The 22,574-nt window shown below is 39.1% G+C and overlaps 1 protein-coding gene across 1 annotated transcript; it reads right to left on the bottom strand.

The window, feature by feature from the left end:
• Positions 1-6,938: 6,938 nt before the first annotated feature.
• LOC306960898 (rho GDP-dissociation inhibitor 1-like) lies at positions 6,939-21,881 on the bottom strand. Its single transcript, XM_079553504.1, has 6 exons — positions 21,724-21,881; positions 13,116-13,304; positions 11,061-11,144; positions 8,820-8,896; positions 7,459-7,522; positions 6,939-7,382 (listed from the first exon to the last, which is right to left on the bottom strand). Exons 2-6 carry the CDS (start codon positions 13,300-13,302, stop codon positions 7,183-7,185), a joined length of 612 nt encoding a protein of 203 aa, XP_079409630.1. The 5' UTR covers positions 13,303-13,304; positions 21,724-21,881; the 3' UTR covers positions 6,939-7,182.
• Positions 21,882-22,574: the final 693 nt, after the last annotated feature.

Below are 22,574 nucleotides of genomic sequence, written 5' to 3' on the forward strand. Positions count from 1 at the left end.
ATATTCTTTGAACTGTAAGTAGTTGTACACTTTTGCGTTTGCCATTTTTCGACTGGACCCTTTAGCTACAAGTATTCACCCTGAAACCGCTACGACACAACACAACAGGCCAAATGGGTGAACTTCAAATGTTTGCGACGGTTTTAGCAGAAAGAAAATCCTGCATGTTAAGTTGTTGTTAAATTATGATGCTGTGCCTTTTAACATTTGTAGGTCTAGGAATAACTTTTCTATTTTGTTTTAGAAAGAGTATCACTGTTAAAGTATAAAGTACAGACTTAACATTTCTGCTTCAAGGCTCTGGCTTGTTTTTATGTCAGTTTATTCTTTTATTTTGGATAGCCCCTTGAGATGTGTCATCTCATTTTTGAGGGGGTCCTTCCACTCATTGATTCAAAATAGCAAGAGCCAAACATGCACAATACAAGACAACACATGTACTAAAGACAGTACAGAAATAAGACCAAACAACATTTACGTTATGCTCCCCTTTAAGACCCACCACCTCCCCGAATTCTGCAATAAATTACATGGATCACATTGACAAAAATAAAAAATTAAACAATAAAAGATGAAAAATTCAGTAATGAGGCCTCATAGGCTGTTCACATGACATTACAGGATTCTATTGAGCCTAACTACATTACAAACAGAGAAGAAGAGTCCTCTATTAAAAACATGTACATGGTGTCTTTAAATATGAAAATGGTGCCTGTTTAAATAAATGTAAAGATGTGATAGATTTCAGTGTCAATGGGAGGTTATTCCAGTCCGTGGGTGCTTTATGTCAAAATGCTCTACGCCAAATTTCCCGGGGAATTCTTGGTGTATGGGATAAGCTGAGGTGTCATTCATTCTCTTCTTGTGCTTGTAGGCTTTCATTTGTGAGTGATTGTTGCTCCTATTGATCGCCAGGTCTGTGTCCCCTGTCCTGCCGTAGTGACTTATAAGAGGTCACAATTGATCTAAAACAGTCGTTTCCAACCTTTCTTTGACTCTCGTACCCCATGAGTCATTCAATACTCTTGAGCACCTCAACGTCGAGGGTCCTACCAATATTCTTACAAAGTGACCAACTAAACTAAAATGATTCAGCATTTTTTAGCGCATTGTATTCAAAATAAAGCAGAAATACTCTCAAACTTAAAAACATCGCTAAAAGTAAACTTTAATTTGGAAGTAATATTTAAATTCTACACAGTTTCACCTTCATTTTTTAATCTGATACTATTCCAAGTACTCCCTTCTAAGTGCAAACATTAAAATGTAGTATTTGTGAGTTAAAAAGGAAAAAGAAAAGGCCTTACTTTAGATTTAGATTGGTGGGAGAATGATCTAGAGCCGTTGAATAATATCAGTATGGTATCAGAAAAAAAAGTTTAGGTTTTACTGTTAAAAATGAAAGTATCAAAAGCAAGTGCCGAAAAAATATCTTGTATCTTTAGATCCAACTTAACATGTGGTTGGGTTGAGGGACAGCATTAAAGGAAGTGACTTGGTTATTTCAGCCCAATTATTTCCCCATTTTTGTCCAATTTAAGTTTAATATTTTTTTTTCAATTTCTCCCGATTTGTTTACACAATTTTTTCTTCTCTTTGCCCCTCACTTTTTATTACTAATATTTTTTCTATTCCCCCCAATTTATTCCCCATTTTCCCCCCATTTTGTTCTCCTCTTTTACACATTTTTTCCTTAATTTTGGCACAATTTCTCCCAATTTCCCCCATTGTTTCCCTAATTATTCCCCATTTTCCACACATTTCTTGACATTGGAGATAAACCCCATATTGTAAATGTGCACATCTTCCACACATTATTATTCTGTTTTCTGTTTCTTGACAAACATTTTAGTTCAGGTATCAGCAAAAGTCGTTCAGGTATCGGTGTCGAAAACCAAGTATTGTATTGAAAAAATTTAATGGTACCCAACACTAATCATTACTTTTGTACTACATTACCCCAACACTGCTTATAATACGTGGATACTAGAGCTGCCTAATCACGCAGTCCTAAATCATGCTATATATCATGCTAAATCGTGCTATATTTGTCTATCTTCAACTGAAAGTAGTGCCAATCGTTCCTATCCAACCACACTATTACGGTCCCTCATGAGAAAGCACAACTTGGAGGCTTGTCTTGAGCAAAATCTTTATTGACCGATAGCAATCACAAACACGTTGGAATATACAGCCCCACCGACACACCAGCGCCTCATACAAACTGTACAACATGAGGAATGTATGGAGCCGGAAACAGAACATCAGCATAAAGAGTTACGTCCACGTGTTCGGGTACAGTACATGATTCAACTTTTAGTGTTTGAAAAGCCACATCTCATCTGACTGACTTGGATTAGAATAATAATAAAAAAAAAAAAAGAGGCAAATAGCCGTGTCAGTTTTCAGTCGTTATAGACACTATAGAGGTCAGCAGCAAATAGAGTCTGATTCAGTCTCTTCCTGTGCTTTCTCGCTGTGCTTAAACCTCCACCTTTTCACTTGCAAGAACCCATCAAATTCCATCTGTTATCCTTCATATTCAGGTTTATGCAGGTGCACATTAGTAAATAATAAAATACGAAATGTACAGGATATTCCTTCAACCATTCCGGTGCACATACGTGAAATATCTTAAGCAGTTTATTTTGTGGCGACTGGACAAAAATCAGGATCTCATTCCAGCTTTAGGTCAAGTGAATTTCAATCCTAACATCAACATCAGATGCCTATGGTGGGAATAGAGATCTTTAGTTTGTTTATGTGATATTGCAGTCTCAAGAAGGCCGCCCCGGTTTGGAAGCCTAATAAATTACCACCCCATACAAGGATGTTTGCCAATTCATGGTGTAAATAAAATGCCTGAAATATTTCACATGGCAGCGCTTTACTTCACATTACAATAATAGCGGGGCAATATGATGGTAATAGCCGGCACTTTGTCCATATACTAGACATTTTCCTGCTCTTCATACATGGAAATATATCATAGACTAGACATTTTCCTGCTCTTCATACATGGAAATATATCATAGACTAGACATTTTCCTGCTCTTCATACATGGAAATATTTCACAGTTGGGAACCATGCGTTTTTCCATGTTATTACCATGTTATAACTGTGCTGTAAAGTGTACTTGAATAATACAAATGTCACTTGTCCCACAATAGACCTATTCTTCATTACTGACCTGCACCTGTTTGGGGCAAATTATGTGCTTTAAGGCAAAGGGGAACATAGAAAAAATGTATAATGTTAAAAAGGCGGTCTTTGAACAACTTAATACTGAGTTGGACTGATGATTTTTCCTTATCTATCACATTCGTTTAGGGGCGGTGTAGTGTATGCTCAGCTGTATCAAAGCGGCCTGTTTAACTATCTCCACTCCAACAGAGGGCTACAGGGTTTATTGGTTGGTAGCGAGAGTTGAGCCCTTTATTTACAGACGCCTTGATAGGGATTGGTCACACACATGAGCAGAGCGGCTGCAAAGTGATGGTGCTGAGGGAACGATCAACGGGATTGAAAACGTGTAGTAAATACAGTGGATACATTTTTAAGACTATGGTTTTAGAGCCTATGTCTCTGAAGTATTAGCTGTTTGGCAAACGTATGACAAAGAGATGCTTTACTGAGCTAGCTGCAACTTTGAAAACGTTCACCTGTATTTTTACATTTCATATATTTTAGCTATTTTTGCATGGATGATTTATTTTCAAAATTTCACAAACTAATTCCGGTTGTATCTTGTGCTATTTTCATTGCTTTTATCAGGGTTTCTACAGGTGGCAGCAAGTCAAATGTAATGCTTTTTTTTTATTGCCACAAATGCAAATAATCTCAGTATATTTCATTTCAGATTTGTCAAACAGGGGAACAAGGGTTCATTTTTAGATTCAAAACTAAATTGGGCACAAGGTTTGATCAAAATATTGTGTAAAATTGCAAAACTGCAGCTGAATTAGTTTTACACCATAGTTTTGGGGTTTTTGACAAATAGTTGTGCAGTGTCTTTGAGAGGGTTCTGTCTCTAAAAGGAAAATTAACATTTTTTGAGAAATTTAGATTTAATGCCAGTTTGAATCTGATTCAGTGCTTTTTAATGACTTTTAAGGCCTTAAGTTTGGCGTTATTCATTGTGTGACTTATAATGCTTTTTAATGAGAAGCAACTCACTAGAATATTTCCTTCAAACAATCAATTATCTCAATAAGAGCATTCTTTCTTCTTCTATGTAAACAAACATTTAAATCAATATTCTAATTCTCAGCAACAGAGAATGGAGTTGGCGCTGTCTTTTGCTGCTTCATAATTTTAAAAGTGTCCTGTGTGATTTAAAAGCTTAAACATTAACCTCAAGTGCATTTTCTCCATCATTCAGAGGTGCCAAGGCAAATACTAGAGGAAAGAAGCCGCTAAAAGACAACTCTGAAGGTAAGCTACATGCTAATGTTATGCTAACACCAGCTAAAGTTGGGCTAACACTGTCATCTTTTGCTGTCATCTTTTGTATAACAGTAGTATGATGTTGTGAAATATTAAATCCGTGTGAACTGCATATTTTAGTGAAGAGGCCGGGAGAGGCCGGTTCCAAAACTTGTGCCTGGTACAGCCCAGATTAGTCCTGGCCTGATCAGTGGGGACGCTCGCCTAACCGGGTAGACCAGGCACTGTGCTGGGTAGGTCCTGCCAGTGGAAACGGCCTAAGAAAGGTAAAATACGCACCAATATTTTTTTTTTATTCTTGTTTTTGTTTCATGTTTGTCGCTATTTTGATAGGGGGTTAAGAGGTTAAAGAAAATAATTGCACTATTTCAAACCAAACTAAAATGGTCATTAATGTTTGGGTGATTTTCAAGCTTAGCCACAAGAACTAACAGGGCATTTGGTTTGCTATATTCCAGAGTGTGCCGTAAATAGGTCGAGCGACGTCACTTTTAGCATATGTATGAGAGAACCTTAGTGCTATTTTAAACCCGCGTCCCTCAGCACCGCACGAGAAGGCAAGCTAATTCTGCAGAGTTCCCATCTATAAATAAGCATAAGGTATGTTTTTAAGGCCGCTATACTTGTACATGTTACAGTCCCTTAATAACTTTGGCCCCATTTCCTATCAGAACGGAAGTGGGTGGATACATTTTGGGACAGCAGGGGGCGCTATCGAGCAGCTCTGAATGACTTATTAGTGAATACAAGGCAGGTATTGGCAACTTCTATATCAAAAGTCAGCTCGCGAGTATAGGCAGGGAAGCATGGAATAGTTGGAAAAGGAATGTTTCAATATTTAATGGGTTGCGTTCACGTTGTTGAGATTGATCATAAAAGTCAGATAGAGGGCGAGGATGAAGCTGCATTTTTATATAGCAGTCAATCCAAAAATGTTGAACTTCATTGTCTTTTACAATTGCAATCATTATTCACCCTGGAAAGTTTGTGGCCAGAGTTCTATTTCCAGTTCATACACTGGAGATTTTGACACTTTTTTTGAAATAAGCTTTAAGATTTGGGTAAAGCCAAACTGGAGAAAATGTGCCCGGTTCAGGTGGGGGTTAAGAGGTTAAACTTTTGACTTCCATCTCAATTTTCGATCACCTCTTCATAGTGAACGCAACCAATTACCATTGTTTGGGGGGGGGGGGGGAATGCCGGTGGCGGTGGTGGGGTGTGTGCTATAAACACAATAAAAGCTAATGTGAATATACAGTCACAATATACAACCACTGATACACGGTTTATATAAAAAGGGGAACTGAAGTTGATTGTACACTTGCTTGTTCCACTTCAAAGAGAGGAAGACGACGCCGTTCTGGGTAACATCGGAAGGCGGGGGGGTTAATCTCTTCAAGCAGCAAAACAACAAAAACGGGGTTAAGGAAAAAGAAAAAGTGAGACAATGAAATAAGGTGCTACTTAATGGCACAGCTCAGTCGTGAAGGTGTAACGAAGAAGAAAGTGGACACGAAGTTAAAGACAAATTACAGGCACATCACAATAAAGTCATCAGTTGTTATTCTTAATCTGGACCTACAGTGCGTCGTTGACCTTTTTGTGACCCAGCGGCTGTATGGGTGGTTGCTCTGGTGGTCATAGTGGCCATAGGACGCTCTAGAATATTTTTTTTTAGAGGTTCTGGTAGGTTTTCACTGCTGATCTCCATGGTTACACATCCATTACATACAAAAAAACAACCAGAAACCCCTCAAAACAATTGATCCTGGAGCGTTATAGAAGCCACTGTGATGGTAAGTACACGCCTTGTCACGTATCTACTTTACCCAGTACATTCTAGGGTTTCCATTTAATAAAAGACAGCAGTCCAAAACTTGTGCCTGGTCTTGTCCAGATTAGTCCTCGGGGACGCTCGCCTAACCAGGTAGACCAGGCACTGGGCTGAGTGGGTCCTCAAATACGCACCAATATCAACTTTTCTTTCCACATGAAAAGTTACATAATGCACCTTTAAAGGGATTAGATGGAAGTTTTCATTTTTATACTCACTACTGCCACCTCAGGTCTTGCGCGTAACTGCAGTTTCTATATTAAGCTCGTGCATGACGGTACTTAAGACCCAAATTAACAACTTTTTGAGTGGATTTTAGCTCCTTACAAATAGGTCTGGGCTCAATCTACACATTAGGACATTGCTGGACCAAGTAGGGGATGGAAAGTACATAATTTTAACATTTTTAAACCTCTAGTAGCTTTAAGTCTTAATTTTAGTTAGAGCTGACCTCAGCCCATGAACAGTTCATAATCCTTTGTTCTAATACTGCCTTGTTTGGTCCCAGGACAGAAGAAAACCTCTTCTCAGGACCTAAAGATAATAAATCGCATTGGGTCTTCAAGCAGTGGGCATTTTATTCATTTTTGAGTGGCTACCCGGCTTTTCTGAAAGAGTGGGACCCAGAGCCAGAACTAAACTGAATTAAATTACTTTTTGCTGTTTAGACATTGTGGTGTGCCTGTAAATCTGTGAACGGACGGATGAAGAAGTATAAAACTGCTACTGCTGCTGCTACCTACAGACGGATGCCCATGCCGAGAGTTAAGACAGCGAGGCACGAAACGATAAGGCTGTACGATGACTGTATAATGCACAACAGTGTTAAAAATAAAGAAAAGAAAAAAAGAAGGCAAGATGGCGGACACTGCAGGGGCTTGTGTGGGTAATCCGAGTGGCTTCAGTCAGTCCAGTCCTTTTTGATGACCAGGTTCCACTCCCAGGAGAGGTGGTCGTGTTTGTCGTCGTCGGTGAATTTCGATTTGATGTTGTAGTTGCCCCGGGCCACCATCCCTTTGGGAGCCTCGTCTGCCTTTGTCAGAAAGTCATATTCAGCGCCGCGAGGTCCGTAGCTGCCCACCATGTAGTCCGACTTGTCAACTGAGAGGAAAGAGAGGGAGAGAAGGTTGGTTTTTTGTCATTTTTGGTCTTTATCAATGAAGAGGATGAGACTCACTTTTTATTCCTTTCCTGTAAGTCTGTTGCACGTACTTGAGGCCAGACACAATCTCCTTGTTTACCTGCAAACAAAACGCTTTGTTATGGTTAAATAAAAAACGGAAAGGATTTATTTTGGTAAACAAGTTACTTAGTATTGCTTTAAAGTACAAAAAAAAAAAAAACCTCCCTTCGTACTTTGCGATTGTTATTCTGTTTTTAATCTTGTTTTACTATTTTGGAGGGACAGGGGGGACAATGTAGCAAGTTTGTCTTGTCTGTGTGACGATCTTCATATGTGTTTTGTCTTGTCTATGTGCTGTATTGTATCTTGTTTATTATGATCTGTGTTTCGTGTTTCCTCGAACAATATAGAACATCTCAAGGGGCACTCCATCAACCTCTTAAACCCTGCCTAAACCCTGCCATTTTCTCCAGTTCAGCTTTGCTCAAATCTAAAAGGTTACAGCATATAGGCCGGTGTAAACTGATATTTTTCCGCATTGCCACTTAAAAATAAATAAATAAATCATCGCTTTTTTTTGTCACTCATTCATCGCTTTTGTCACTCTTTCGTTGCATTTACATCTTCGTTTTCATCTTATCTTTGTTGCTATTATGACACTTTTTTCAAGAAGCTTTCAGATTTGAGTAAAGCCAGGTGGAGGTTAGAAGGTTAATAAACTAAAATAAATGTTAACAGACTCATTTGGTTTATGTAGTTGTTATTAGGAATTGAATAACACACTGAAGTCAGATTTAGATTCAAAGAAGTAACTTAAATATTATATACATTTTATAGTAACACTTTCCACTGCAGAAATAACACGGCAACGGGATGGAAATAATAATAGAATTGAAACAAGATGGTCATTGTGGTTATTACACGGAATGAGGAGAGGCACCTAATCTATTTTATGGTAGCATATAGTATAGTCTTGGTGATAATATGGAAACATGGCAGCAACATGTTTTAGCCCTGCTTTGTTTGTTTAACCTTCAATTAACCAGATTCAGAATCTCTTTTACTTGTGAGTCCTGGTCCACGAGGGAAACCTTTTTCACATGGAGTACGTTATCGATATTCCTAGATATTATTTCCAACCTATTGTTATTACTGTGCAGTAAAATAGATAGTTAGCGTTTTTAGTAAAGAAATAACTGTGTCCTCTCCATTTGACAGATCCTTTAGTGCTGCTGGGGAAACCCATCTCCAGATCAGGTTTGGTCTGGATAGGAACACCTTAATGGAGGCTTGTCTGTTGTGCATTAGCTTAAAGGGGGAAAAGTACAAGGGCATGCAAATTTGACACAGAAAGGCCCCACACGGTCCAGAAATCAAACTTCTTGCTGTTGCATATGTGTCCTGTGGCTGTGTACCTTAAAGCTGATCTTGATCTGGTACTCCACTCCCTCCTTCATGACAAAGTGCTGCTTCTTAAAGGCCTCCAGGTCTCCTGCAGAAACACAGTGTACAGTACAGATTAGATTTCCTCATGTCAGTGTGAACGGACCCAAGCACATCTCTGAAAATAGAGTCACGTACACCTACATACATTCTCCATATGTTTGTCTGACCTAGAAATGTGTAGTAGATGACGAAAGGAATATTGCATTACTTAATTGACTTTATTCCAGTCAGATAAAGATAAAAGAAAGATAGTTTTACTTTTATTGTCCATTTCCAGAAAAATGTATAACTCTCAAACCCTTGGTGCAAGTTGGAGGGAGGTGTCGTGAATGCAGATGGAAGCAAAGGGAGGGGCAGTAGGGAAAGGACAGGGTTGAGCTTCCTGACGAAAGTGATAAATCTGTGTCGTTGACAATTTATTTATCTTTTATGTTTTTTCTTCTGGGTGTATTTTGTTTGCAGCTTGTGTGGTACATTTTTATAGATAGAGACATATAGACTTTGGGTTGTCTATATAAGGGGTGCTTGGGATAGAAGACAAGTGCGCATCATAAATGACTAAACAATGAGTTCGAACTATTGCCGTCAGGGCGGAGATATAGAGACATAATCCACAAAGAAAAACATTTTAAAGAACTCCTTTAAGCAGTAAAGTTGCCAACTCTTTAAAACAGTACTAAGTAACTCATGCCCCTAGAGGCCAAAAGCGCCACTGCAGGTGTCTTAGCATGTTACGTTACACATGTATTGTCCATGAGAGTAAATACTACGCTGGCAGAAAAGAGGAGGAGAAGGATAGTGTACACATAATTACACAGTGGAGATAATTTTTTTCACTCAAACTTGGCTGTAAATACTGTTTAAGTGGCGCTAGCCCGCTGTTAGCTTTGCCCGTTAGCCTGTTAGCTTCTTCTTAGTGACTCCATTAGTGTGTATTGGTGGCTCCGGGTCGGTGCAGGGAAAGTTGCAATTGTGGTTTTCCGGCCAGAGGCACCAGTGGAGATGAAAGACCCTCCAATCATCCCAACACTTGTATTACCCCCAGAGGGACTACGAAAAGGATCTATTAAGGTAAACAAGTGACTTAGTACTGCTTTAAATCTGTAAGACAAGCTGTACTTTCTTGTGGCCTGATTAGGCATTAGTCTGCATTACTTTGCCTTTTTAATCATGTTTTTTTTAAGGTTTGGTAGGGATAAAACAAGAGCTGTAGTGCCACATGATGATGTTTTGGATGCTGGATGTGTTTTATGTGTCTTAATGGTAATATCAAAGACAAATGTCCAATACAATAAAGATTTTGATTTCATATTTTTATTTCTATACCACTGAGATATGGGATTTTTTTTCTTCTGTGATGTCCTGGCGGCAGAGAGGAACCTATTGTATGTGTTTTTGTGGCAGAGGAACCTATTCAGACTCCCCCGGTCCTATAATCGAACCGGGGAGCTTCTTGCTATTCCCTTCTAGAAATACTGCAAATTATCTTTGGTTATAAATGTTGTATGTTACAGGTTAATTGTACACACTTGTCTCTATCAACTAAATTAATGAATAAATAAAAGCGATACACATAGCGTTAAAAGAAGGTAGAAATTATGCAACTTTTTTGGCTGCTACTTTTATGTCTTTCCCTCCTGGATGAACACTTCAGGATGTTTTAGCTCACAGTGAATTTGATTTAGTAGAAAGATCGATAAAAATGCCTCAAAAATTCCCCTTGGTGCTTTTTTACCTGCCACCTGAACAAAGAGCCTGGTGTTGCATAACGTTCATGGCAGATTGTTTGACTGCGATGTCTTTAGGTTAGATGGAAAATGCATGACGGCTTTACGGGACAGGGAAAAATGGGCGGCTCAGTTTTTTCTTTTTCTTTTTTGTGAAGGGACATGGTGTTCTTAGCTGGAGCGGAGGAACAATGGGGGGTCATGACACGGAATAACCTTTCTTTTATCCATCAAGGACTGCTTTTGACCCCTTACTTTCACGTGGAGTTCAACAAGTATGAATTGACGAGCAACAGACGCCGCAGACCGCAGCTTTATCCTGCTGGGAGAAAACAGTTTGATTCGGAGATTGGGTTACCAGTGCACAGGACACATCTAAGCAGCAACGTCAAGAGTGCTCAAGTGTAATAAATCATATAAATCCTCCTATTTCCACTGAATATGAAGAGACAGAAAACATGCATTCAAAAAAGTCGGATTTACCTGTGAGGTCAAGCACCAGAGGGTTGGGGGCTCCTTCACAGACCAGAGACATGCGCGTCACCTCCACGTTTGGAAGAGACGGGTCTGAACACAGGTCAAAGAAGAGAGAACTATAGATATAACAAGGGCTGAACAATTATGGGAAAATACTGCATCGAGACTGAATTATGGATTTTTCAGTAAAAGTCAAGATTCAGTTCACGGTGCACGATTTAACATGGACAACAGCATGAGAATACAGAAGACTGAATATGAACTAATGCAAGAATCATGTAGCCTGGCTAACACCAGACTAAAATCACAAGTGATATTTAGTCTGGGGACCACCAATTCATTTTCTCGTAGGAGAGGTGTGGTTTACGAGCGTCCATAGTCGTTTATTGGGCGATACGAAAAAAAAAAAAAAAAAGTCTCATGCGTCTGCACGTAGCCCCAGCCAATCATATCATCGTATGAGATCACGTATGACGTACCCGCTGTAAACTTTTGAGCTAAATTATTTAGAACAAGGTCTAAAGCTTGATCAAAAAATACCATTGTGTCTGCTGCTGTCATGTTGGATCCGTAAATAAACTTTTTTTTTTATTATCCGTAAATAAACTACAAGCTTCCATATATCGAATAGCGCGTCATCGTCTTGCCGTCCCTCCTCGCTCTGTGATTGGTTCCCAAATCCACCGGAGATTTGGCCATGGTCCCCAGGCTGTTGTGCAGTTCGAAATAATTCGAGCGCACACAGCAGCCTGGTGTTAGCCAGGTTAAGAATCATGTGGATTTAAGAAGGTTTGAAGAGAAGCTTTGAGGCTGGAATTGTTTTTGTTTTTGCAGCCCTAGATCAGAGTTGTCTGTAAAACAATAAGCTTAGCACTATCCATGAGTTTTTATGCTACGTGAGTTGCTAGGATGCTTACACACATTCAGGTAACTCACTCTACATCCCATATTGTATCGTATATCGATACTTTTTGCTGCAATGCCAAGTACCAATGCTTTCAATACTTGTGTTTGGAGTAGGGCTGGGCCGGGGTATAAGTTTTGGATATTGTCATAATTTTTTATATCATTGTGGACGCGATATAATTAGCATGTGCACTCAGCTGATTTTGGCCTAAGTCACGGCCAGCAGCAGATGGAGATCACAGCTAATGCTCCGCTCAGAGCAGCATAAACACTGACTGTGGAGGCTTTAAAGATGAAAAGTATTGAGGGATGTATGCTTGAGTAGATCAAATTGGCAAGGAAATTAGCATGGTTCTAAAAAGAAAAAGAAAAAAAATCCCAATATGTTGCATGTAACACAACCCTTGTGTTAATGCACTTTTAACACAAGGGTGTTTTCAAAGTTGCAGAAACCAGGCCATCTGTGCTGTACTTGGGACAGTTCTGCATTAATTATGCTCCAATCTATTCTCAGACAACATTTTGTTAATCAGAAAATTATAATAATAATTAAAAAAAAGTTTTTTCTACTTTTTCAGCCCCAATTACAGTGTGCAGAAAACTGCTTAAATAGTTATTTGCATTTGAGCCAAGGAGAGCTACACTTAAAGTAGTGCAGCCAAGCGTTTTCTGCACTCGAGAGGACGACCTCAGAGAGCAGGATTACTCAAACATGTGTAAATGAATGACTTAGCACAACAAAGTTATGTTTTAATTAGAAAAAAACATTATAACAAACTAAATAGTCCGTTTACCATAATTTATGTATTGTATGTTTGCAAGTATTCTGGCAATTACTCTGTCTATATTCCTCAAAAAAAGAAAAGCCCAAATTGCATTCTTTAAATCGCACATGAGGCCTATATTTAGGTAAAATAATGTGGTCAGAAAACAGTGTAATTCTCTGGGATTAACTGTTGATAAATCCTGCAATCTTTTTATTTTAAAACATAAATGTGAATCTAATCACAAAAACACATTTACATTTTTAATTAATTTTTTTTCAAATCTGTGCAGCTTTAACATGTAACAACACACAGCGACTGTTCTGGTGAGCCAGTCTCTCCAGTCTCTGTGTGAAAAGCCTTTATGTTAGTTTATAATCATAGACATTACCAGCAGCTGCAATTCCACTCCCCAGCAGCGTCTCCTTGTACTTCCTCAGGCTCTCGTCGTCCTTGTCGAGTTCGTGGATCTCCTGCAACGTCTTCTGCGCTGGAGGCCTGTAGTTCACAGACTCGGGCTCATCGTTCTCCGCGGCGATGGCGGCCAGCTGCTCCGGGGTCACGTCATCCTCAGCCATTTCTGTACCACAAAAATACACTCAACTGTATTTCTGGATTCTTCATGATTGCATTATAGTAATTTGCATGTCAGTATTTCATTCCCGTCGTACAGTAAAAATGCAACACTTATAGAGTATTTTTTCACATTCACACATATAGTATCTTCATGCATTCATAAGACCTGTACACAGACCCTGAGGGCAAGGGGGAATGTGTCTTGCTAAAGGACACAACAAATGTATGTGTGGCGGGACCTCATATCGCAGCCTGCAGAGTTCAAGAGGTGACACAGCTCCGTGACACCGCAGCGCTATGTGCAAGATTTAAACCACAGCCTCTCTGTTCAGCATACACTGAGCCACTGGCAGAGGCGGGAAGTACTCACTGACATTTATTCAAGCACATGCACTTCAGTAACTTTCGGAAGTAATTTTACTTTTGAAAGTTTATAAGATTTATAAGATTTTTCTTCCTTCATCCAACTCCTGTTCTTCTTTTCATGGAATGTATTGTTTGTTTTTTGTTGGATTGTTGCTTTATTTTAGGTTGCATTACCTTGAAAAAAGAATAAATAAAATGAAATGAAATGAAATGAAAAGTAGTTTTTTATACACTACTATTTACTTTTACTTGAGTGCTCTTACTTGGGTAAAAAAAAAAATTGTAACTTGTAAAGGGAAAAATCGTCATTTTGACACATTTTAAAACAGATGCATTTTGTGTTTTGTTTACGTAACACTTCAATTATTTCTACATATTTTATGGTATTTCCTTTGAATTTTCACATTATTTCCTGTTTTGTTTCTCATAATTTATGTCACTACTGAAATATAAATATAACACTCAGTTACTCAGTACTCACTGCACTCAAGTAAAATGATCCCCAAGCACTTTCTTATTCTTGAGTTAGTATTTGGGCCACTACTTTTTACTTCTAGCAAAATTATTTTAAAGTAACATTACTCTTACTTGAGTAAACATTTTGGCAACTCTACCCACCTCTGGCCTCTAGTGCCCCTTAGATCAGATGGTAATGTTCCTAATCAATGTAGTCATTTCAGTGATGTACAATATGCTTCTTTTCTGAAATCTGGACTGGGCTCCCGGGCATTAGCCACGTGACTTACTTCATGTACAGAGTAATGAATACATGAGTTATGCAGCTCGCCAGGCTAATCGTATTGCCCACTGCTCCTCAAATGCAAAGGACCTCTTAACCTCTTAAGATTCAAGATGTTTTATTTGTCAAGGGGGCCCTGTGTACGAAACTGTTCCTCAGTCGACTGAAACTGACCCGTAGATTCCGCAGTCTCCTCCCTGAAGGCGTTACCTTGAAGAGACTGTGTGATGGGTGCAAAGGGTAAGCCCCCGCCTTAAAGGAATAGGCCACCGTTTTTACATACTGAGATATGCTCTTACCTCACTTTAGCCGAGTTAATATATACCCGTCTGGTCTTTGTCCATGCGCTCCTAAAGGTTATTGACGGAAGTGAGCGGGGAAGTCTTTAGGAGTTTCTGCGCGGACGTTTTACTCCTCGTATCATTACGCCTCACAATATAGTCCCCCTTTTTATCTGCTTATAAAATCGACACGTTACATTTCTGTGTAAATATACTTCGCATGAAAACACTTCACGTAACTTTATTTAAATAGGGAACACGTGGAGGAGCTTGGTAGCTTCTATCGTGAGCTTTTTTGGAGCTATGTGACATGTGGGAGAGGCTGCGTATGTGCTTCGTTTGCGTGACAGAGCGCACGGACAAAGACCACACGGGGATATATTAACTCGACCTAAGTGAGGTAAGAGCATATCTCAGTATGTAAAAACGGTGGCCTATTCCTTTAACCAAGCACATTTTCTCCAGTTCAGCTTTACCCAAATCTAAAAGCTTCTCGACTGGAGATTACAGACTACAAGTCAGAGCAACGTTTCATTTGAAAGCGAAGACCTACAAAATTGAAGATTTTTTTCTTTCGTTGTCGGCACATTCCTTCTTAATTTTGGTGCTTTTCGATTTCGAGTGCTTTTGTTGCTTTTTCAGGATTTTTGACATAGAGCCTCATTTCCTAGTCATCCAGAGTGTTGTTGAAAAAAATATCTCCAGAAATGAGCAACACTCTGGATAACTAGGAAATGAGGCCCGATGTCAAAAATCCTGAAATATCCCTTTAACTCACGATCACAACCTTGAGCAGTTAATCAACATGCAATCAAATCATAATCAAACTGATCGCAGGCAGTTCACGCTTGTTGACTCAGCGCTTTGATCAATAGGTTCAGTCAATCCTGTGGCATAACAGCTCATCGTTTGGAGTGGGATTCAGACTTTAGAGGAATCAAATGGATACTAAAATGGTACTGGAGTGGAGATTTTGAACCATACCATTTATTTGATCATTGATTTGCCTTTGACTTCTGTACGTTTGTTACTATTGCTTTATTTTAGGAGGCCGTTTAGGGCCCCCTTAGCCTCCCTGCCGCGTGCTACCACCTGAACACAAAGAGAATAGGGAATGAAGTGCATCACATGAGAGAGAGGAGGAGGAGGAGGAGGAGGAGGAGGAGGAGTGATCAAGGGGGTATCTCCGGTCCAGACGCTGTTCTGGGCCAGACAGAAGGGACTGCTGCTCCTGGTATGACAAGCATGAGCCTCCAGCCATGTGTGCTGCTAAACCCAAACTAATTGTGGGGTTTACCCATTGTAAGCAAAACAGTGATGCCATTTTAATTAACATTAATTACATAACACACGCGTATAACACAACAAGAGCATAGAGATTGGAATACCTTATTATAACTACCGTATAATACGTTTAAGTGGGGGTCGTGAGATGATTTTGAGACAATACTTTTTACATTTCTGACATTCAATTTGAAGTATTTTTGATTGAAAACAGCATATTTTTGTGAAAAAAGGCCAAATGTCAAAATACAGTACCCAAACTACCACCATTAAACCAGATTATAAATGTTTTGCGTCTTTAATTATTATAAATGATTATTACAATTCACACAAAGGAGACCCGAGTTTGATGTGGGGGTCGTGGCCTTTCTCCAGGGAACATTTCTTTCAATACATCAACAGAAAAAGGATAGAAACACTTCCGGAATCTGTCTCTGGGTTATTTTTGATCATGATTTAACCTTTTACCCCCCAGTTTAAACAAGCGCTCGGCTTTACCCAAATCTAAAAGCTTCTCAATGCCTATAAGCCAGTGTAATGCCTCATTTGTGCTTAATTTGTAAATTTGTATGTTCAGGATTTTTTCATTTTTTTCCTCTTTTTTTATCGCTTTTTTGTTGTGTTTTTGTACTATTTTTAATCATGTTTTTATTGCTTTTTCATCATTCATTTGTTGCTCTTTGGTTGTGTTGTCATCAGGTTTTCACTGCTCTTTAGTGGCTTTTATGTTGCTTTTTCATCACTCTTCAGTCGTGTTATTTACGCTTTTTTATTGTGTTATTGTTACTTTTCCAGCTCGTTTTTGCTGCCCTTTTGCTAACTTTTTTGTCACTTTGTTGTTGCATTTTTATCCTCGTGTTGTGTGCCCAGTTAAGGTGGGGCTTAAAGCGATAGTCAAGAAGTCTAAATCTGTTACAAATTTTATAAAATGTGCAAAATTGACCACCTGCTCTTGCATTTTGATGTTAAGTCAGTAATAATCTATATATATCATTTTTGTTGAAGTCCCTCCTTCCTAGATCTCAGCAACTAATCAGAGTCTAGTCTCCTCCTGTGTCGACCAATGAGACGAGCTTTTCCTGTGAGCCAGCCTGTCAGGTCCAATCAGGAGGGAGGGGGAGGAGCTTGATCATTATCCTTTAAAAATTCTGTTCCTGCTCTCCTCATTTGGCAAACTAAGAAAGGCTTTCGTGGTCAAATTTCACTCTATCTCTCCTCACTTTGCAAACGTACAGACTATCAGTTTAAGAGGTTAAACTTTTGGGGCTTATTCAACGCTTAAATCAACAACGACTTGTGAGAAATAACTGTATTTACATATTTATGGGATTAAAACGAAAAGTGCTTATGATTTCAGAAAAGACCAAAGCAATAATGACTGTCCGGTTCTATCTAAAAAAAAAAAAAAAGACCTTGATCAACATGATGAAGAAGTTTCTCCAAAGTTGTACAATTTAGCTCCAATATATTTAGGGTAATATAAAATACAGTGGCCTAATGCATCCAAAAGTGAGCAATACTGCTTCTTTCTAACAAATCTTATCAGCAGTGGCAGCACAAAACATGCACAGTTACTTCATATTTAACATTTCTGATTAATAGAAGCGGGCCTTTAGTTTCGATTATCTTCGGTTCAGTGGTTTCTCTGAGGAAGGGCCGTTCCATGTAAGAGGTGAACTGAGAACAACAAGTGCTTCATAGGAACTCGATGACAGACAAAAGCAGGAAGACACGTGCTTGTACCAAACAACATTCACACAGTCTACACCAGCAACATCACACTCCTAATCCCTCAACACTGCCCCAGACGTTATTAACAACTAACAATGCTCACGGTCACTCCTCTCACCATTTGTGTTGAATAAAGGCGCAAGGTTATCATTTCTGAGTTAATCATTAGCCTATATCCCATGCTGCTGTATTATGCACGTTCGATTCATTCATTTGTCATTAGGTTGCGTTCACGAGGTTTGATAATGCGACGTTAAACATCAGATGGAGGGCAGGAGACTATAACTCTATGAAAGGTTCTCTGTTCTTGATAAAACGGTTATGTCGAGAAGGTTAAACTGCAAAGAAAATCCACAAATGTTATTGTTTGTGTAGGATTTAGTGCAGAAACCTGCCACAATAATCATTTAAGTGACAACAAATGGGATTGTGTTGCTGAATAAGGCCCACACTTTTTTGATACTATAATAAAAAGAAAAAATTCGCACTAGGTGTTTTTTTCCCCCTGAAGATATTGAACATTGTGCCAGTTTATGTTACATGCGGACAGGTTAAGTAATTACAGAGATATTAGCCATTAAACAGGTCCAAATATCTGCTGTTTGTACATTTAATTGATCTATTTGGTCCCACAATTGGCTCTTTAGAAAGTTGTGATGCCACGTGAGTCTTAACAGTTGTGCTCAAAGGTTTACATACCCCAGCAGAATTTCATCATTGGCCTTGTTGATCATGACTACTGTAAAATAAGGAGCTGGTTCGCTGATGCCACTGGCTTCAGCAGAATAAATTGAAGGTCCCGTTAGTGTCCATCTCAGTCTCCTGACCTCGATATCATTGAACCACTGTGGGGAGAGCTCAAATGTGCAGTTCATGCAAGACAGCCCAGGAACTGGAGGCTTTTTGCCAAGAAGAATGGGCCGCTTTACAATCAGGGGAAAAAAAAGAACCTCTACCACAAAAGACTCCAAGCTGTCATTAATGTTAAAGGAATAGGCCACCGTTTTAAAATACTGAGATATGTTCTTACCTTAGCTTAGACGAGTTGATATGTAGCTGTCTGGTCTTTACGCGTGCGCTCAGTCATGTAAACAGAGCACAGACGATGTTAGCATTTAGCTTCTCCTCTTCTCACCTATGGATCCAAACGGAGGTGAAGTTAAAACTGACCAAGCTCTTCCACGTTTTCCCAATTTAAATACAGTTACATGAGCCTGATCCAAGTATAGTCACACAAAATTCCTTGCAATATAGTAGTATAGGCGTAGCAATATTACTACGCCTTGCAATATAGATCCCCTGTTTATCCGCATAGAAAGTCGACATGCTTAATTTTGTGTGACTATACTTGGATTGTGTACAGGCTCATGTAACCATATTTAAATAGGGAAACCGTGGAAGAGCTTGGTTGCTTCTAACTTCAACTCCTAAGCTAAGGTATGAACATATCTCAGTATTTAAAAATGGTGGCCTATTTCTTTAAAGCGGGCAATACACAGTATTAAAAACTGGGGTATGTAAACTTTTGATCAGGGTCATTTGGGGACTTTCTTTTTTCACTGTGATTTAAAAATGTCTCTGAAGTCCACAGTGCTTTACAGAGCAACATTTACCTGGAATCAGCTCAACACACGCAGAGAACAAAATAAATACACATTTAAAAACATGTCTTCATGAGAACAACTGCAGATTAGACTTTTCCAGTAATGTTATTTATTTACTGAGACTGTGTCACTGTATTTCTGTAGACACTTTAAAGCACGTTGTGCAAATTTATGTTATTTTAAACGTAATTGTAGTCTTTTGAAGGGCCCCAGGGAGACTAGCTGCCATTAAACGGGCAGCTAATGGGGATCCTAATAAAACAATAGAACAATAAAAAATAGCAAACTCAGTTGTTTCACAATACATGGTTTCACACAACCACTAACTATGAGAGAAAAAAGTTTTTTGTGTTATTAAAAATAAGTAAGTAATAATAATAAATTAAGCTCATTGTAAGTTAAGTAAATTAAGCCCTAAATCAAATAATCCAACAAGTCAAAGCCCCTTTCAACTTAAAAAAAAGAGTGAAAACACTGTAGGAACAGGACAAAAAAGAAACTACTGACAGCGCTCACTCAGAAGGAGATCCATCAAACGTATTTCAGCTGTTTTGGCTTTGCTCCGTCAAACACAAAGTCATTAGGCCCGACTCTTGTTTACATCAGAGAACCACAGTCAGGAAACAGGAGGAAACACAGTGCATGATTATTATTAATGCAATTATTAAGGGTCATCTCTGTGTGTACTGTACTGAACTGTTAATGCCATCTCAGTCTATCAGCACTAGGCATCCCTTTATAACTAACATCTAAAACGGTGTCATCATTCAAAATCTTACTTCTGTATCTTATGGAGTTGAATGTCCATAAACAACAGGTTTGCAATGTTACATAATGTGTTATCCATCTATCTAGTATGGCACAAAGACAAAACAATTTGTAATTATATCTCAATTACTCAATGTGTGTCAAAATGTAAAAGAAGTAAATACAATGTTTTGTGAATATAAGCTTTAAGACACCCAATAAACTACACAGAGAACGAGAATGAGTTGAATATGTAAAGTGTGCTCGTAAATAAGAGGAAGGAATGCGTTTTATGGATGGCAGCTTCCAAAGGAGAGCATCTGTACAGTGTCTAAAACGTCCACACCTTCTGTGTATTACAGACCCATTCTGGAAGATCATTCTCTTCATCTCCAGTAGGACATGGTAATTATGTGTTAAATCTTATGGTTGCAATAAAAGCACCTTTGTAAAATGATAAACAATTTCTTGATTTGGCTTTGTTAAAAGTCTCTCTTTCCAAAATCAAAAGACAAAGAACATGTTAAAAGGAACCAGGTGAAGCTTAAATCCATTTTTAATCAACACTATTTAATCTCAAAGCAGTCCATTGATTTGCATAAGTAAATTTGACATCGGATTAGATCAAGATCATCCACAATAGAGCAGGAAAAGTGAAGGCATTATGTAACTGCAGGCTCCCAAATTCATAGGACAAATTAGTAATTTCCTTTCTTTCTGTTCCAGCAAAGTACTGGACAATAGACTTAGACAGATCCACCGGATGACATTAGACATTCTTCAGCATTGGCACTAGTGCCATTTTTTGAGACCTTTGTCCTTATGTTTCCATGCCAAAAGCAACATTGGATGGATTGGATTGGACAAAAGCCTGATATCCATGTATGACCATTACTTTGCATTATTTATAAGCCCACGAAGAACATCTGCCCTGAGATACTATGTATGTCTAGACTAGTAACACGTACCCCACCCAGTCTTAAGGGCAAAAACTGCTCCCCACTAAATCCGAGAGCAAAAACGCTTCACTTTATTTTCTTTCGCCTGCAATGCATAATCTTCCACGATTAGATGGTGACTAAGTGAGGAATGCTGTCAGCAACTTGTCAGGAGGCAGCGTTAGGTCATACCTTACAGGAAAAAAGAGATTGTATCATCATATCCACCATCCAGGCGGCACTGAATATTCTAGAAATCCCAGAATTCTGTCCCTGCAGCTACCGCGACGCTATAACACATTTGACAAGAGTAGAGTGCGTCTAAATGTTATAGTTCAAATGAGATGGACCAAGATGACGCCTGGCCAAGGTAACAAAGAAACCGTATTTGCATTTTTTACATGGAACCGGCATCCAAGTAGACAGAATGTCTGGAGAATGCAACAGCCTTCCAGTTGCAAAAGTTAAATTTGCGCAGTGAAATCCTTTAAGACTGACATTAACTTTTTTTGTACCCAGACCCGTCGCTGCAGGGTGGGACTGAGAGCCTAATGGCCGTAGGTCTTTTTTTATTTTTTTTATTTGGCACAATCCAAGCTAACCACTTCCAGCGGCTAACATTAGCATCAAGTTCCCCATCATCCGAGGATGGAACACAACACCGACCGCCATGGCACAAGGCCGCTCCTTTGGATACAGCGCGATCAGATGTCTCCAGGATAAAGACACCTACCTCTATGTTGGTGCGGCTGTGATTTCAGGCGCTGTTGCAGTAAGTGCGTGAGTCGCTCCTCTGACAGTGAAAGTATGGCGAACAATGGAACGGCGCCGCCCCGTGTGTGCCGCGCGTAACACGTTTCCGGGGGTCCATCCAGCCTCCGTGCGCGTCATTACGCACGAGGGATGCCGTTCTGTAACCTTCCTGACTATCCCGCTATTGTAGCGAGGACTTTTTCAAGGATGTGAATATGTGAATTTAAAACTTAAGGTGTGCATTGCATAAACGGGGGTGTCTTAAACAGTGGTTCTCAACCTGGGGGTCGGGAGACAAATTGAGGGGGTCACCAGATCATGTAGATAAAATATACATATTTTTTATTAGCATATAATGTAATATTTTATTGTAGCATTTGTGTGCTATTTTACCAGAGTGCCATTATTTGTATGGAATTTGATGGATTTTACTTTAGCCATTTGTTTTTTTTCTTAGTTTTTTTTAAAAATGATGTAGACTAATGTGCCTATTTCTCATGGTGTGACCAGGGCGGGGGTCACAAACCCCTTTAACTGTTATAATGGGGGGTCGCGGCTCCAAAAGGTTGAGAACCACTGTCTTAAACAACGGTGCAGTGGGCCTACATGTAAAATTCATATGCAATTTAAGACCCAGTTTAATCCCCCCCCCCTTTTTTTATTATCTTGATCTAGACTTGCCTCATTTCACGAGGCCTACTTGCTTTGAAAATGTTAACCACTAGCATAAACTAGATACATTTCAACTAACATGGCATAACAATATGCATGTGCCTTGAGGAAATAAACTGAAGAACAAAACCTTCTATAGAACACGTTTATGTGTAAAAA

Source organism: Gobius niger, assembly GCF_951799975.1.
Source record: "Gobius niger genome assembly, chromosome: 3".
NCBI lineage: Eukaryota > Metazoa > Chordata > Actinopteri > Gobiiformes > Gobiidae > Gobius > Gobius niger.

Coding starts and splice junctions, on each gene's coding strand:
- LOC306960898 (XM_079553504.1), bottom strand. CDS start 13,302: ATGGCTGAGGATGACGTGACCCCGGAGCAGCTGGCCGCCATCGCCGCG. Junction 8,897..11,060: donor TCTGGTGCTTGACCTCACAG/GTAAATCCGACT, acceptor GTGTTTCTGCAG/GAGACCTGGAGGCCTTTAAG. Junction 7,383..7,458: donor TTACAGGAAAGGAATAAAAA/GTGAGTCTCATC, acceptor CTTTCCTCTCAG/TTGACAAGTCGGACTACATG.